Below are 13,644 nucleotides of genomic sequence, written 5' to 3'. Positions count from 1 at the left end.
GGACTTTGAGTTGATCCTAAAGGGAACTCAGAGCATTGAATATGTACAGAATATTTAGACAAAACTAGGGAATTATTGCTAGTTAATAATGAAAGTGAAAGTGGTTCTGTTGCTGCTGCTACTAAGTCGGTCGTTTCAGTCGTGTCCGACTCTGTGTGACCCCAATAGATGGCAGCCCACCAGGCTCCGCTGTCTCTAGGATTCTCCAGGAAAGAACACTAGAGTGGGTGAAAGTGCTTCAGTCAAGTTCAATTCTTTCTGACCCCATGGGCTATACGGTCCATGGAATTCTCCAGGCCAGAATACCGGAGTGGGTAGCCTTTCCCTCCTCCAGGGGATCTTCCCAACCCAGGTCTCCTGCATTGCAGGCAGATTCTTTACCAGCTGAGCCACCAGGGAAGCCCAAGAATACTGGAGTGGGCAGCCTATCCCTTCTGCAGGGGGTCTGAACCGGGATCTCCTGCATCGCAGGCGGATTCTTTACCAGCTGAGCCACTGTAACTGTAACGATGGTATGTGTTTTTTGTTTTGTGTTTTGAAGAAGAAGCAGGTTGAAGAATTTAGGGTAATTCGTCTTGACATCGGTTTACTTTAAACTGTTTTAGTAAATTAAAAGACAAATATTATCAATTCTTCAATGTGGGTGTTGAGGTGAGTGTAGGGGGATCCTTGTGCTATGCTTTCTGCTTTTATGAATGTTCCAAATTTTTCATAATAAAAAGGAAACGAATGAAACAGACAAAAAAGGACTTTTCTAGAAAGCAGAAGCTGTGTGTTAAAGATGTTGCAGAGATGGCCTAGTGCCACACGTGACCAGATGTGCACCACTCGGCCACGGCACACACACACAGCTCTGCCTTCCACGCCTTCCACATCACGCATGTTTCATGAGTGCTGGTCGCTCAGTCCTGTCCGACTCTGTGCGACCCCATGGACTGTAACCCGCCAGGCTCCTCTGTCCGTGGGACTCTCCAGGCAAGAAGACTGGAGTGGGTTGCCATTCCCTTCTCCAGGGGATCATCCCAACCCAGGGAAGGTTTCATAAGGAGAGGACTCGAAGTCCCATTTAAAAAACTAAACTAAAACACCCTATACTACTAAGGAAAACCTCTCCAGCCATTCCTATAAAGGGCCAAACCTAAATTATCTGTGTAGCATTTATGTACAATAAATAAACAATGGAATGTATCAATAATATGTGTTTATGATGCAAATATATTGGAGTGCCAATAATTATTTTCTTTAAATAAGAGGATGACAGACGATTTTGGTAACGATGGATCCATAAATGGGGACAGAACTAAGAAAATCTCTATAGAATTTGAGCTCCCTATTCTGGCTGGGCTCTGCTCTAAGCCATTCGTTTACAAGTTAGAAAGTCTGAGCAGAGTAAATGTATGCACCTCCAAGTTCATAAAATCTTGATCTTACTCTCAAGCCAAGTTCAAGGAAAATCACAAGTTTTCATTTCATTCTCTAGCAGCTTCCAAAAATAACATCTTAAATATATACCTCTTTAGACCAACCACCATCCCAAGGATTTATTTTAAGCTAAGACACAACTGGAACTAAATAAACTCTAAATATCGGAACATAAATCTCAGGCTTAGAAAGGATCCTTCTCGTTTTCCCCTCTGTCGCTGAAGGACACAGCAGTGCCAAGGGGTGACCCAGAGTTGTGAGTAATGAGCTTTTCCACTGTTGAAGGGTTTCTGAATACAAATTTCTATACAATTATATGGAAAGAAAAATCTGTTTTCAAAAAATGTTATGTTCTCAACTCTGTAATATAGTAAAAATTTAGAACTCGAAGAGGACAAATATTCCCCCCAGTTACCCAGTTCTAAATCTCTGTCTTAGAACAGATGGAACCTAAATAGCTTATAGATGGTGCAAAAAACGACCTTTGCAAACCCAAACTGCTGCTGCTGATGGTGTAATTGCTTCTGGGAATCCAGTGTGAGAATCTGACGCAGAGAAGCATGTGAACAGTGAGCGGTTTCACCACCATTTCCCACACTCGTCCACACTGTGATCCACAGGCTGCCCTGAGACACGTTCTTGCGTTTCAAGCATCTTTGAAAACCCCAGCTTGCCCACCGCCAGTTTCCTTTCAGACCTCTTGATTTAACACTTTGAAGGGGCCGGACTAACCTGCCATCTACAAAGAAAGAGAATGAATTCCGCCTAAGAGACACAAATCCTCTGGAATGATCCTTCACCTGACAGCTCTCCAAACAACTGAAGCGAAAGCGTCACATACTCGGCTGTTCTGACTCACTCACTGAGAGAGAGGAGCACTTCTGGGCAAACTCGGATGATTTCTGACTTACCTGTTTGTTCAGCCTCTCAGACTCGTGCTACAATGACCCCCACTCAGCAGGTGGCCACGCGGCTCCCTGGATGCGGCCTTGGGCTCGAGCTAGAATGGGGCAGAGGTCCCCACGGCAGTGTCTCCTGGTGACAGGAAGCAACCAAAATAGTGTACGAGTACAGGGTTGGCTGCGTGTGCTTCTAATTTATTAATTCTGGAACAGCCAAAGGAAGTCTGAGATCGCTGGATTAAGTCCTGAAAAATACTAATTAGACCAGAATAATGTGTTAGATTCAACAATGATAGCTCTGGTCATGCCAGGCCCTGGACTAAGCAGTTTATAGACGTTTCTTATTTAACCTTTAAAAAAAAAATCTTACATGGATAAGCAATAAGTTCCTACCGTATAGCACAGGGAGCTATATTCAAGATTCTACAATAAACCATCATGAAAAAGAATATGAAAAAGAATGTATATGTCTGAATCACTTTGCTGTACAGCAGAAAGTAACCCATTATAAATCAACTATGCTATCGCTCAGTCGCTCCGGCGGGTCCAACTCTTCGCGACCCCATGGACTACAGCACACCAGGCTTCCCTGTCCTTCACCATCTCCTGGAGCTTGGTCAAACTCATGTCCATTGAGTTGGTGATGCCATCCACCCATCTCATCCCCTTCTCCTCCTGCCCTGTCATCCTCTTCTCTTCTTGCCCTCAATCTTTCCCAGCATCAGGGTCTTTTCTAATCATCAACTATACTTCTATAAAAAATGAAAAAAAAAAAAAGAAATCAGGTTTATTATTCCAGTTTTACTTAGGCAGCAGCAAAAGTTGGGCAGGTTGAAGAACTTTCCAGACGTCACCATCCATCAGAGGGAGTGTGGGCCTGGGAAGAGGCCTGCCTGTTCCTTAACTGTGTTCCTCCCTGGGATGGAATCGCGGGGAAGGTCGGAGCCACGGGAAAACCTGGCATGGCTGATTTACAATGCTGCGTTTATTGCTGCTGTACAGAACAGTGATTCAGGTGTTCATACATACACATTCCTTTTTTAAGAAATATATTCTTTTCTATGATGGTTTATCGTAGGACTTCCATGGTGGCTCAGAAGGTAAAGTGTCTGCCTGCAATTCGGGAGACCTGGGTTCGATCCCTGGGTCAGGAAGATCCCCTGGAGGAGGAAATGGCAACCCACTCCAGTATTCTTGCCTGGAGAATCCCATGGACAGAGGAGCCTGGCGGGCTGCAGTCCATGCGGTCACAACGAGTTGGAGATAACTGAGTGACTAACACACGAATAGGACTTTGAAGATTCTCCGTGCTATCCAGTGGATCTTGTTGTCCATCCATCCTACACTTTAAAACTTCCATCTGCTGACCCCAACTTCCCCCTCCATCCCTTTTGGCAACCACAAGTCTGTTCCTAAAGAGACTTTTCAAGGAGACTGAAGTCAGGGATGAGGCAAGGCAAGCCGGGATATTTGCTTCTAGCTTCACAGTCATGTAGGGCCCACATCCATCCCCACTCCACTGTGAGATTACAGATTGTCTTCCATTCCGTGAGTGTAATTCAGGAAGCAAGTGGTGTGTGTGGGCACGCACACGCAGTGGAGAGGTGAGTCTGTGCCTGGCCTGATGTCTGCAGCGGAGGGTCTGTGAAGCGGATGACTCGGCCCAGTCTACAGAGAGCAGTGCCGACCGGCTAGGACAACGGCACACTCAACCCTTGGAGGTTTCCTCTGGCTGCGAGTGTCCCCACGGGCACCCCACGTTTGAGGCGCAGCCATGTGGATGCCACCAGACCCCACAGTCCACTTGAATTCCTTCAAGGGAAAGTTCTGCAGCTAACCAGTTGCCTGACCTTAGAAAATTCATCCAGCATTTCCGGAGGGTGGCTAGGCGTCATTTCAGGACTCACCTTGGGGCCACGCGTGCTTTCCTGGGAAAAGCAACACAGACCCCACATGTCCCTTATTGAGAGTTGGATGGCGTCATCCCACACCTGTGAACCATGGGCCACTGAAGGAGGTGGGAGAAGGGAAAGAGGACACTATCAGCGCCAAGGATGATGTCCATCCCCTGCCGTCTATGACTGTGTCAGTTCAGTTCAGTCACTAGTCATGTCTAACTCTTTGCGACCCCATGGACTGCAGCACACCAGGCCTTCCTGTCCATCACCAACTCCTGGAGTTTACTCAAACTCATGTCCATCGAGTCGGTGATGCCATCCAGCCACCTCATCCTCTGTCGTCCCCTTCTCCTATGGCTGTGTATTGCATGCCTACTAAGTGCCAAGCACTGTTCTAGAATACTTCTAAGCAGACGTGTTCTCGGCTATCGCGGGCTTTAAATTCCCAGAGCTTCGGCATTAAACGTGATTAATTAAAATGAGTGCAGAGAATTAGGACTCAGGAGCAGCTTCCCTAAGCCCAGGCTCCCCCAGTGGCTTCCTCATGGTTTGCAGACTTTTTCCTCTTTTTCCTGGCTTTCCTATCAAACTAATCTTCTTAAGACACCCCTTAGGCTAAAATGCCTCTAGTGTCTTTCTCTTGTACTTTGATCCTGTAGTGAAGTCCGGGCTTCTCAGCTCACCTTGGCCGCTGCTGCTAAGTCGCTTCAGTTGTGTCTGACTCTGTGTGACCCCATAGACGGCAGCCCACCAGGCTCCCCCGTCCCTGGGATTCTCCAGGCAAGAACACTGGAGTGGGCTGCCATTTCCTTCTCCAATGCATGAAAGTGACAAGTGAAAGTGAAGTCGCTCAGTCGTGTCCGACTCTTCGAGACCCCGTGGACTGCAGCCCACCCGGCTCCTCGTCCATGCTCACCGTGGAGCCCTCTGCAAAAGCCAGGGGACTTCTTTTCACCCTTCCAGCCACCACTCACTTCTTTTGAACAAATTTGTCTACTCGTGGTCTCTCCTGTAACTTCCGGAGTTTTTCTGCCTCTATATATTGTTTTTGTTATTTAAAGATATAGCGGTTTGATTTTTACAATGTACTGAAAGAAGGCACGGGCTTCTCAGGTGGCTCAGTGGTAAAGATTCCGCCTGCCAAAGCAGGAGCCTGGGGTTTGATCCCTCGGTCGGGAAGATCCTCTAGAGGAGGAAATGGCAACCCCCTCCAGTGTCCTTGCCTGGAGAAAGAACCCCAGGAGCAGAAGAGCCTGGCGAGCTACAGTCCAAGGTATCCCAAAGAGGCAACGCAACCGAAGCACACAGAGAACGCCTCTCAGACTTCATTTCTGCCACGACACCGGGCACTGTGCTCAGCACACACAGGCAGTTAATACGTATTTGCTGTTTGACTAATTTGGGGCTGAGACTTGAGTCCTGTCTGCTGCAAAGACAGAACTCATCAAGTAGGCTTAGCAAGTTCACATTGGTATCTTTGCTGCCAACTGCTTCTGGGCCTTGCAGTTACTGAGGTAACTTTTGGATTCAAAAGTGGATCCTTGACTTGAGATTTGCCACACCAGGGAACGGAGGGGGAGTTGATCTTTTTAAAAAAGTTTCACAATAGCTACTTAAGAGCGTGAAATAAAAAACAATTTTCCCGTACTCTTTCATCCCTCCAAATTTCAGGAAACTGAAAATGTGTTCCGTTCAAGAAAAGGTTTCAGAAACTAATGGACCAACCTGCTCAAGCTGCAATCCAGTATGTTCAAATACAGTGTGTCCTTATGTTATCAACGTGTAGGAGGCTGAAAGCTAGTGTGTTTAGAGAACAGGCTCCTCAGAGGAGATGCTAAATTATAAACGGGGAAGAATGCTTCCATACTAAGTGCCAGTCATTTGTCGACATCAAACCCACCTTTTTGCTGTTGCCTGAGAAACCTTTCAACTCTTATCAAATCTTGGTAAATTTTGAAAATCACATGGTTGTTCAATGCCTCCATGTGGTAGAAAAAATAATTTAGCTCTGTCCTAGCTTTGTGATAGCAACCTTCAGGACCAATAGAGTCCTTCAAAGGAATTAGTGTTTTTTTTGGGGAAAAAAAAAAAAAGCCCGTGGAAAAGACAACCCAAATTGAAGATAAAAACCCCAGATCTCATTAGGCCTCATGGAATTGATCTTCTTTGCAAACCTTCTTTATCCTTCTATCCTTCTATATAAGGAATGACTTTTTCAAGCAAAGGAGCAACATAAAATAAAACAAGTTGAATGAAAACTGCAGTGAGTCCATCTTTTCGGAAAACCTTTAAAGAAATTCTTTTTACATTCCCAACATAAGAGCTTTTTCCTTTTGACCAAAAAAAAAAAAAGGAAGTCTTTGTATCAAGTCATAAGGTAGCTTTAAAAAGTCATAGTAATAAACGTTAATTTGTTTGACAGTTCTTTGGATGTGACGTTGGCCAAAGAGAACGATCAGCTTCATGAAATATTTGAAGTTCCGTGCAAGCAACAAACCAAAAACAGGAGTACTCGAAAGTTCGATGGGGTCTTTTGAATCAACTATGTCGTTTCACCTCCTGGGGATCAGTCAGTACATTGAACTTCAAGTGCTTCTACTTAAAGATAATTGATACTCTAAAGATGGCTTGAGGAAGAGAATTTGGCTTGAGAAAGAGAATTGGATCATTTTGAGAATCAGAAAGAGGCATTACTAAACTGGAGCCCAATTTTTCAAAGCCCAGGGATGGCCGAGGGCTGCACCACGCGGGCCTTTTGGCTGAATGCATCTTTTAATGTAGATTGAGCCTTCTTATCAAAGCAGCCACTGTATGCATGTGCATTTGCCTGCCCTTGACTTTCAGAGTTGGGGGGAGGGGTGGAGGGAGATTTTCCTGGCACACCCTTTGGTTTCTTCAGGATAATATAGCATGACAATGTAGTACCTACTTAAAATATGCCAACCAATATGAAATAAAGACATAATAAGGATTATTCTCAGAGTGGGGAGCAGGGAACTTCAATAGTGATCATTAATTGGTTCAAGTACAATACATGTTATAAATTCAGCGATTCCCTTCACTTGCTTCCATTTTTTTCCACTTTCCCAACTATGCTGATTGTTTATGTTCTTTAAAATATTATCAAAGTTCTTTACATATTAAATATATTTAATATGTTGTTCTTTAACATAATTGAGACTCTCCCTTCTTCCCCCTACCAAACATTGCCAGAAGAAACAAAATCATCTCCAGACACCATGGACCACAGCCGTAATTCTGCCACCGACTTTCTGCTTGACCTTGGATAAGACACTGGGTTTCTTGGCCTGAATTTCTTCATCTGCAACATGAGGAGTTTGAACTCAAAGATATTATATCTTAGGCCCCATTTGGTAAATAAAATCCTCTGACTCCCCCACTCTTATCTTTCTCCTGAGGAGGTCTCTTATACTATCGTCAATTCCGAGTCATAAAGACCCCGTGTCCTGACAAAATTCCTGAGAAGTAGGATCAGGGTGGGATTATGAATACTTTACTTTAAGCAACAGTTAACAAACCATCTAATTATAGATACATATTTGTTCTTTCTTACAACTCACCGGTCAGTACGGCACAGGTATGGCCCTTCATAGATGAGGAAAGGGAGGCTTAGAGAGGTCAATTTGGCTCCTTAGGCCTTGCAGCTAATAAGCAGAAGAGCTAGATGGTTATAAATGAATTATTATTATTTTTTTATGACAGAGACAACTGTTGATTTAAAATAATCTGACATAAAGAATAGTCTTCCGAGAGCAGCAGATTCTTTTCTTAACATTTTGAGGTTTTTATTCCCCCCTCGGCAGGCAGGTCATTCCTGAACCATAAAGCGCTAATCAGGGTTAGAGATAAGAAAGACTAGGACACAAATGCGAGCTAGTGTCCCTCCGGACTGGTGGTTGGGAAGGCACTCCCCTACAGAGGAGGGGCCCTTCCATGTCATGATTTATTTCCCCAGGGACCAGTCTAATTCAAGCATCAACGAAACACAAAATACCATGTTCGGTTTTTTAAAAAAAATATTATTATAGTTAGTCTCCAAACATACGATTTACGCAAACCAAAATTAAAGAAAAAATTCAGCTACCATCCTAGTCATATGAGCAAATCAAACCTTTTATTTTCCTGCATTCTTCACTGGTTGTATTCACACAGTTCAGTTCAGCCGCTCAGTCGTGTCTGACTGCGACCCCGTGGACTACAGAAGGCCAGGCTTCCACGTCCATTACCAAAACTCTCGGAATTGCTCAAACACATGTCCATTGAGTCGATGACACTGACAGTGTGAACATGTATTTTAAATAATCAGGAACCCACATTTTAGTTAAGAGGAAGTCTCAATTTTAATAACTGTCTTCATATTATTTTTTTCATCCCTACTGAGTTCATGTTTGTTTACTGTTTTCCCTTAAATTTATATCTTTTACATCCAAAGTACATGTATACGGCCTGGTTTTAAGCAGATTCTTTTGGATTGTTTTCGTATAACATACAACAGAGAATGTTATTCTTATATGCTCTACCAGGACTCCTGAAATCAGACAGACATGTGGGATCTTTTCAAAATTTCTAAGCATCTGAGTGACTAAGGGATTGCTCTGTCTGGAGATAGGAGGCTGAAATGATGCCCTATATATATTTTCTTTCTCAGCTTTTAGACCCCTTGATACCATGACAATTCTTGGTAGGTACATGTTTCCTGGTACCTCACAATTACTTTATGAGTCTTAGTAAAGTTGGAGTTTCATGTTGAGGGCTAGGAGGGGTTTAGGTGGGTGGTAAGCATGCTTGTTTTCCTGGTTAGTGGATATGCCATGGGCTTTATAAACTGTGTTGTACTGTGGTAACTGAAGCCACACTGTTGCCATGGAAAAGGATGGCAATTTGAATGAGATAATTTAGAGTGGCCCATGGAAATCTGTCTGGACAGTCGCTTAATGTACTACACCTAGTACGTGTAACCTCATACGTATTTCTTCAATTTCCTTCCATTGAAATGAGGAATAAATGAGAAACATAACTGTAATTTGATGGTTAAAAAAAATTAATCTTGGTAAGAATACTAAATGAACAATTCAGAATTAGAGCGACTTTTATAAAAATAGTATGATTATTTGAATGGCGTTTGTATTGTAGCTGAAGAATGTACAGCGGTCCCCCAAACTTTTAATCTAAATTCTGACACCAAAAATTCTAAATCCAGTCTAATGTAGTACAGAGTTTAATCCCATTGATTTCTCATATTCATGAGACTGTCGCACGTTGGTTGGTTTTACCTGTAACGAAATCCTTTGTATCACTTTTAGAAAACACCACCTCTGTCTATAAAAATGACTGGAAATATTTAACATTGTAAAATAGCACGTGTCTGGGCAGAAAAGTCCCGTTTCTCACAGGGGAGCCTGCACCGACCTCTGCTCCTAGCAGGTAAACCGTCAGAGGGAGAAGCCAGGTCAGCCCACAGAAAAGCCTGTCGTGGGGTTCCTCATTTCCCCTTAGGCTGATCACTTTTTAGGAGCAGTTCCCGGGGGCATTCTCTCGTCCAAAGTCCTGGCTACCGGATCACTTTTTTTAAACCAGTCGGCCACCCTCGAGTCCCCTTGGCAAAAGCCCCTTGGGAGAGGACTTCCTCAGGTCACCTCCCAACTCCCGGCAGTTCTCTGCACCCCCACCCCCTCCCAGGGCGGGCGGGGGCGGGGTCCCCAGGCCACGCGAGACCTCGGCCCCCGGCCCGGCGCCCGAGGTGCTGAGGTGCGCGGTGTGGGGGAGGGGCGCGGGGCGGGGCCTGCGCGGGCGGGGGCGGGGCCTGCGCGGGGCGGGGCCTGCGCGGGGCGGGGCGGGGCGCGGGCGAGCGTGTGTGGCGGGGGAAGCCATTGCCTGTTTAATAGTTGCTGCTGCTGCACTTCCGCTTCTCTCCCGGCGAGAGAGAGACACGAGTGGCCAGGCCCAGCCGCAGCCGCAGCAGCAGCCGCCGCGGCGGCACGGAGCAGCCAGACACAAAGAGAGGTACGGGGATCCCCCCCGCCGCCCGCCGGCCCCCGGCTGCGCCGCCGGGCCTCGGGGCCGCCCCTCGCCGCCCGGGCGGCCGCTGGGCGCGGGGCCGGGACTGGGGGGCGGCGGGGGGCCGGGCCCGCCCGCGGGGGGATGGGCGGGGACCCCGGGCCGCGTGGGGCGCGGGGGCCGCCCGCGGCGGGGGTCGGGGGGGGCCGCCGGGGCTCGAACTGTCAGCGCGGCCCCGGGAGCCCCCGGTGGCCGCCAAGGCCCGCGGAGGGGGAGGGGAGGGGCGCCCCGTGCCCCCGGGGCGGGGGCCCGCGGGGCTACTAGCCCCCCGGGGCGGCCGCGCTCATTGTTACCCCTCCGCCGGGGAGGCCCCGCACCCCTACCCCGGCGGCGCCCGCGCGAGTGCTGGGATCCCCGCCCGGCCGCGCCCCCGGGGGCCGGCCCGGGGCTGGGGGGGGGGCCCGGCCTCGGCGCCCCCGCCCGCCGCCCGCCACCCCCACCCAGCGGCGCCCGCTCCCCGCCCCCGTCCCCCCTTTCGGCTTCCTCCCTCGCCCCTCCCCGGCCTCCCCGCCCCGCCACCTCGCCGAACTCCGCTCCCGGCCCCCGCGACCCCCGGGGGCCGCTGCACACCGCTCGAGGCCGGCGGGCCCGGCCCCCGCCCGGAGGGGAGCCTCGGGGGCGGCCGAGGGGCGGCGCGCCGCGTTCCCGGCCGGTCCCCGCCGCGGCCCCCACTCGGGGCCGGGAATACAGACAAACAGCCCGCGTCCGACTCGCGGAGGCCGTGATGGGCCTGGAGACTCGGGAAAGCGCGTGGAGGGCGGGGGGCGGCCGGGGCCCGAGCCCTCCTGACAGCACCCGAGTTCCGTGTCTACACCGGCCTTTCTATTTTGTCTCCCTCCCCCTGCAGGGGCTGTTTGCGGGGTGGGGCGGGGGGTTCGCTATGTCGGATGACGATTCGAGGGCCAGCACCAGCTCCTCCTCGTCTTCGTCCTCCAACCAGCAAACTGAGAAAGAAGCAAACACCCCCAAGAAGAAGGAGAGCAAAGTCAGCATGAGCAAAAACTCCAAACTACTCTCCACCAGCGCCAAGAGGTACCGAACCCCACCCCCGCCCCCCAAAGCAGGCTTCCTATTGCCCGCACGGCCTCCGGCTGCATTGGGTCCGCCTCCAGTGAGGGTAGCTTACTCGCTCCTCAGGGCTTATGTGTTCATAAAAAGGGAAAAAAGGACCTTGAAAGCCCGAATTATTTCTCTGTTGCTGCTTCTGTTTTTTCTTCTGATCATTGTCTCCATGCAGCTGTTGTGGCTTGCCTTCCCCATATCTTGCTGCAGTTTGTAAGAATCCGCATGAGTGTTGCTAGTGACTTCCACATCTGATTTCAAATTATTTGTCCTGTTAATCACTAATCTGTGACCCTCCCCAAGACTGTCATCCCACTTAATTACTAATACCTGCCCGGACAGCTCTATCACTGCGATTTCTATCACCGTCTTACTTCCTTCTCACCTGTTGCACATAGGATCTTTCTTTGAATAGTGCTTTCTCCACAAATTGCATAAGGAATAACTAACTCACATTAGCAGAGTAAAAAATTTAATAGATGGAAATGGATGTTTTCAAATGGGATTTAAAGAGGTTTTTCTGATTTAGAGAGTTGAGGCAAATTAATAAATCAATAAATGATGTAAATTAGTTATTCCAGGCTGTTTTGGGGATTCTTTGTTCTTTTTGAGAACCTCCACTTAAATTTCAGGGACGCTCAAATTTTTTTTTTCATGCTATTTTCTTTTATGCTATAAACAAAACAAAAACACTTTTGTCAACACAAGTTGAATTCACGCAGTAGCTCTTTTTCTTTTTTCTCTCCCTCTTATGTCTCTGATAGAAGTTACTTTTAACCTCCATCATCCTTCGGTAGTATCCTCTGATCCTCACAAGCCTTAGTCTACAGCAGATTCCTTGGAGCCCCCTTTCCTTTTCATAAATCCTGCTGTCCGGTGTACAGTCATTAAACTTTAAAGTGGCAAACCAGGAAGATAGTAAGGAATCGAAATGGTAGCTTAGATAAAGATGTCTGTCTGAAAAGAACGTAAAAAAAAGAAAAGGAGGCTTTAGGTTTCTCCACTGAGTAGTGAGCCAGAACTTTGAGTTAGAAAGTTTGTCCTGTCATTTTCCCTGACTTGAAATTTGGAAAGTTGATGAAATGCTTTGGTGACCAAAGCACAGGAGACGAAGAAAAGGCTCTGGCTGCTGTAAACAGTGTAGACGTGTAGAGTTAAGTGGCAAGGTGCCTTGGCAAGATTCTCATTTCAGAGAGGTCGTTTGATCGCATCTCAGCTTCCCAGGAGTCCTGAGCGGCCCTCTGCGGTCAGCCCTGTGCTGGTTCTCCCCGAGCCTGGCGTCTCCCCTGCCCACTTTGGATGGAGCCGTCTCTTTATTCCCCCTCCCTTTCTCTGGGCTCTCTGATCCAAGCTGGGGGCAGCTTTTGGCCCGACCTAAGGCAGAATATTTGTGTTAGTTCACTAGCATTTTTATATTTTGCTGGATTACCCTAGTGTACAGGAATATATTTGGGGATAAAGGCACAGGTGTCAAATATAAAATTGTCTGCTTTATGTAGGCAAATTAGAGACGGTTTCTTTTTCTTCATTAGACACAATTTGTCTATTTATGCTAAGGAAGTTAAAAACTCATTTGGAAATGCCTGGGAAAGAGATGGTAGGTGTAAAATAAATGAAAGGCGGGAAGCTTCCAACAGTAATTTTATCAGGTTAACATCAGCTTTAGCTCCCTGGGAATCTTGCTGAAGGAGTGGCTGTTACCATAAAGCAGAGCTGTGGTTAATAGTAAAGGTGAAAAAACAGGGGGCCTCGTATCCACGAAAGAACAAGGGGAAAAGGGAGGTTGCTGGGACCCTGTAGATGCTGCTCGGGGAAATTGATCTGGAAGGTGGGAATAGAATTGGGGCGGGCACATATACTAGGAGATGGGAAGAAAGACAAGCCTGAGTTGGCCGACAGGTTACTTAACTGCCCATTAGAAGGAAACCACTTGTTGGTTTTTAGTCCACAGCTGAAGGGAAAGCCCCCACTGCAGGTGGACTGGATAAGAAATACTCTGTGGAACATGTGTGGATTACTCTTACAAATCTTTTCCCAGTATTCTGGAAGTAGTGTGAATGTTTGCTGTAGAAGTGAAGTCGATAAAGCTGTCTGGTATTATCTTTTTGAGGTGTTAAAGAAACAGCTCCCTTTTCAGTGAATATTTTATCAGAGAGATTGGATTGACAAGGAGGATTTATGCCAGTTGTGCTTAGAGGGAGGTGATTTTGCCCTTGTACATAGGCTTTAACATACACAGCCATTCTGGTAGATGCAGGTAAAGAATCGGGAAGCCCACCATC

The 13,644-nt window shown here is 47.5% G+C and overlaps 1 protein-coding gene and 1 long non-coding RNA gene across 3 annotated transcripts in view; both read left to right on the top strand.

The window, feature by feature from the left end:
* The first annotated feature begins 322 nt into the window (after nucleotides 1-322).
* Nucleotides 323-7,640, top strand: LOC133240097 (uncharacterized). Its single transcript, XR_009734104.1, has 2 exons — nucleotides 323-503; nucleotides 7,436-7,640. It is a non-coding gene; the product is annotated as an uncharacterized LOC133240097 (long non-coding RNA).
* A 2,438-nt stretch (nucleotides 7,641-10,078) lies between these two features.
* Nucleotides 10,079-13,644, top strand: part of UBE2E1 (ubiquitin conjugating enzyme E2 E1) — a 64,081-nt gene continuing 60,515 nt past the window's right edge. The window contains exons 1-2 of one of the 2 annotated variants that reach the window (XM_061404721.1): nucleotides 10,079-10,246; nucleotides 11,148-11,332. In XM_061404721.1, the coding sequence (XP_061260705.1) occupies nucleotides 11,181-11,332 (152 nt within the window). In that variant the 5' untranslated portion in view covers nucleotides 10,079-10,246; nucleotides 11,148-11,180. The remainder of the gene's footprint in view (nucleotides 10,247-11,147; nucleotides 11,333-13,644) is intronic. The other variant, XM_061404723.1, reaches the window with a different exon arrangement.

The sequence above is a fragment of the Bos javanicus genome, chromosome 27, assembly GCF_032452875.1.
Source record: "Bos javanicus breed banteng chromosome 27, ARS-OSU_banteng_1.0, whole genome shotgun sequence".
NCBI lineage: Eukaryota > Metazoa > Chordata > Mammalia > Artiodactyla > Bovidae > Bos > Bos javanicus.
Note: the sequence above shows the minus strand (reverse complement) of the source record. Positions and strands in the feature narration are given on the sequence as shown.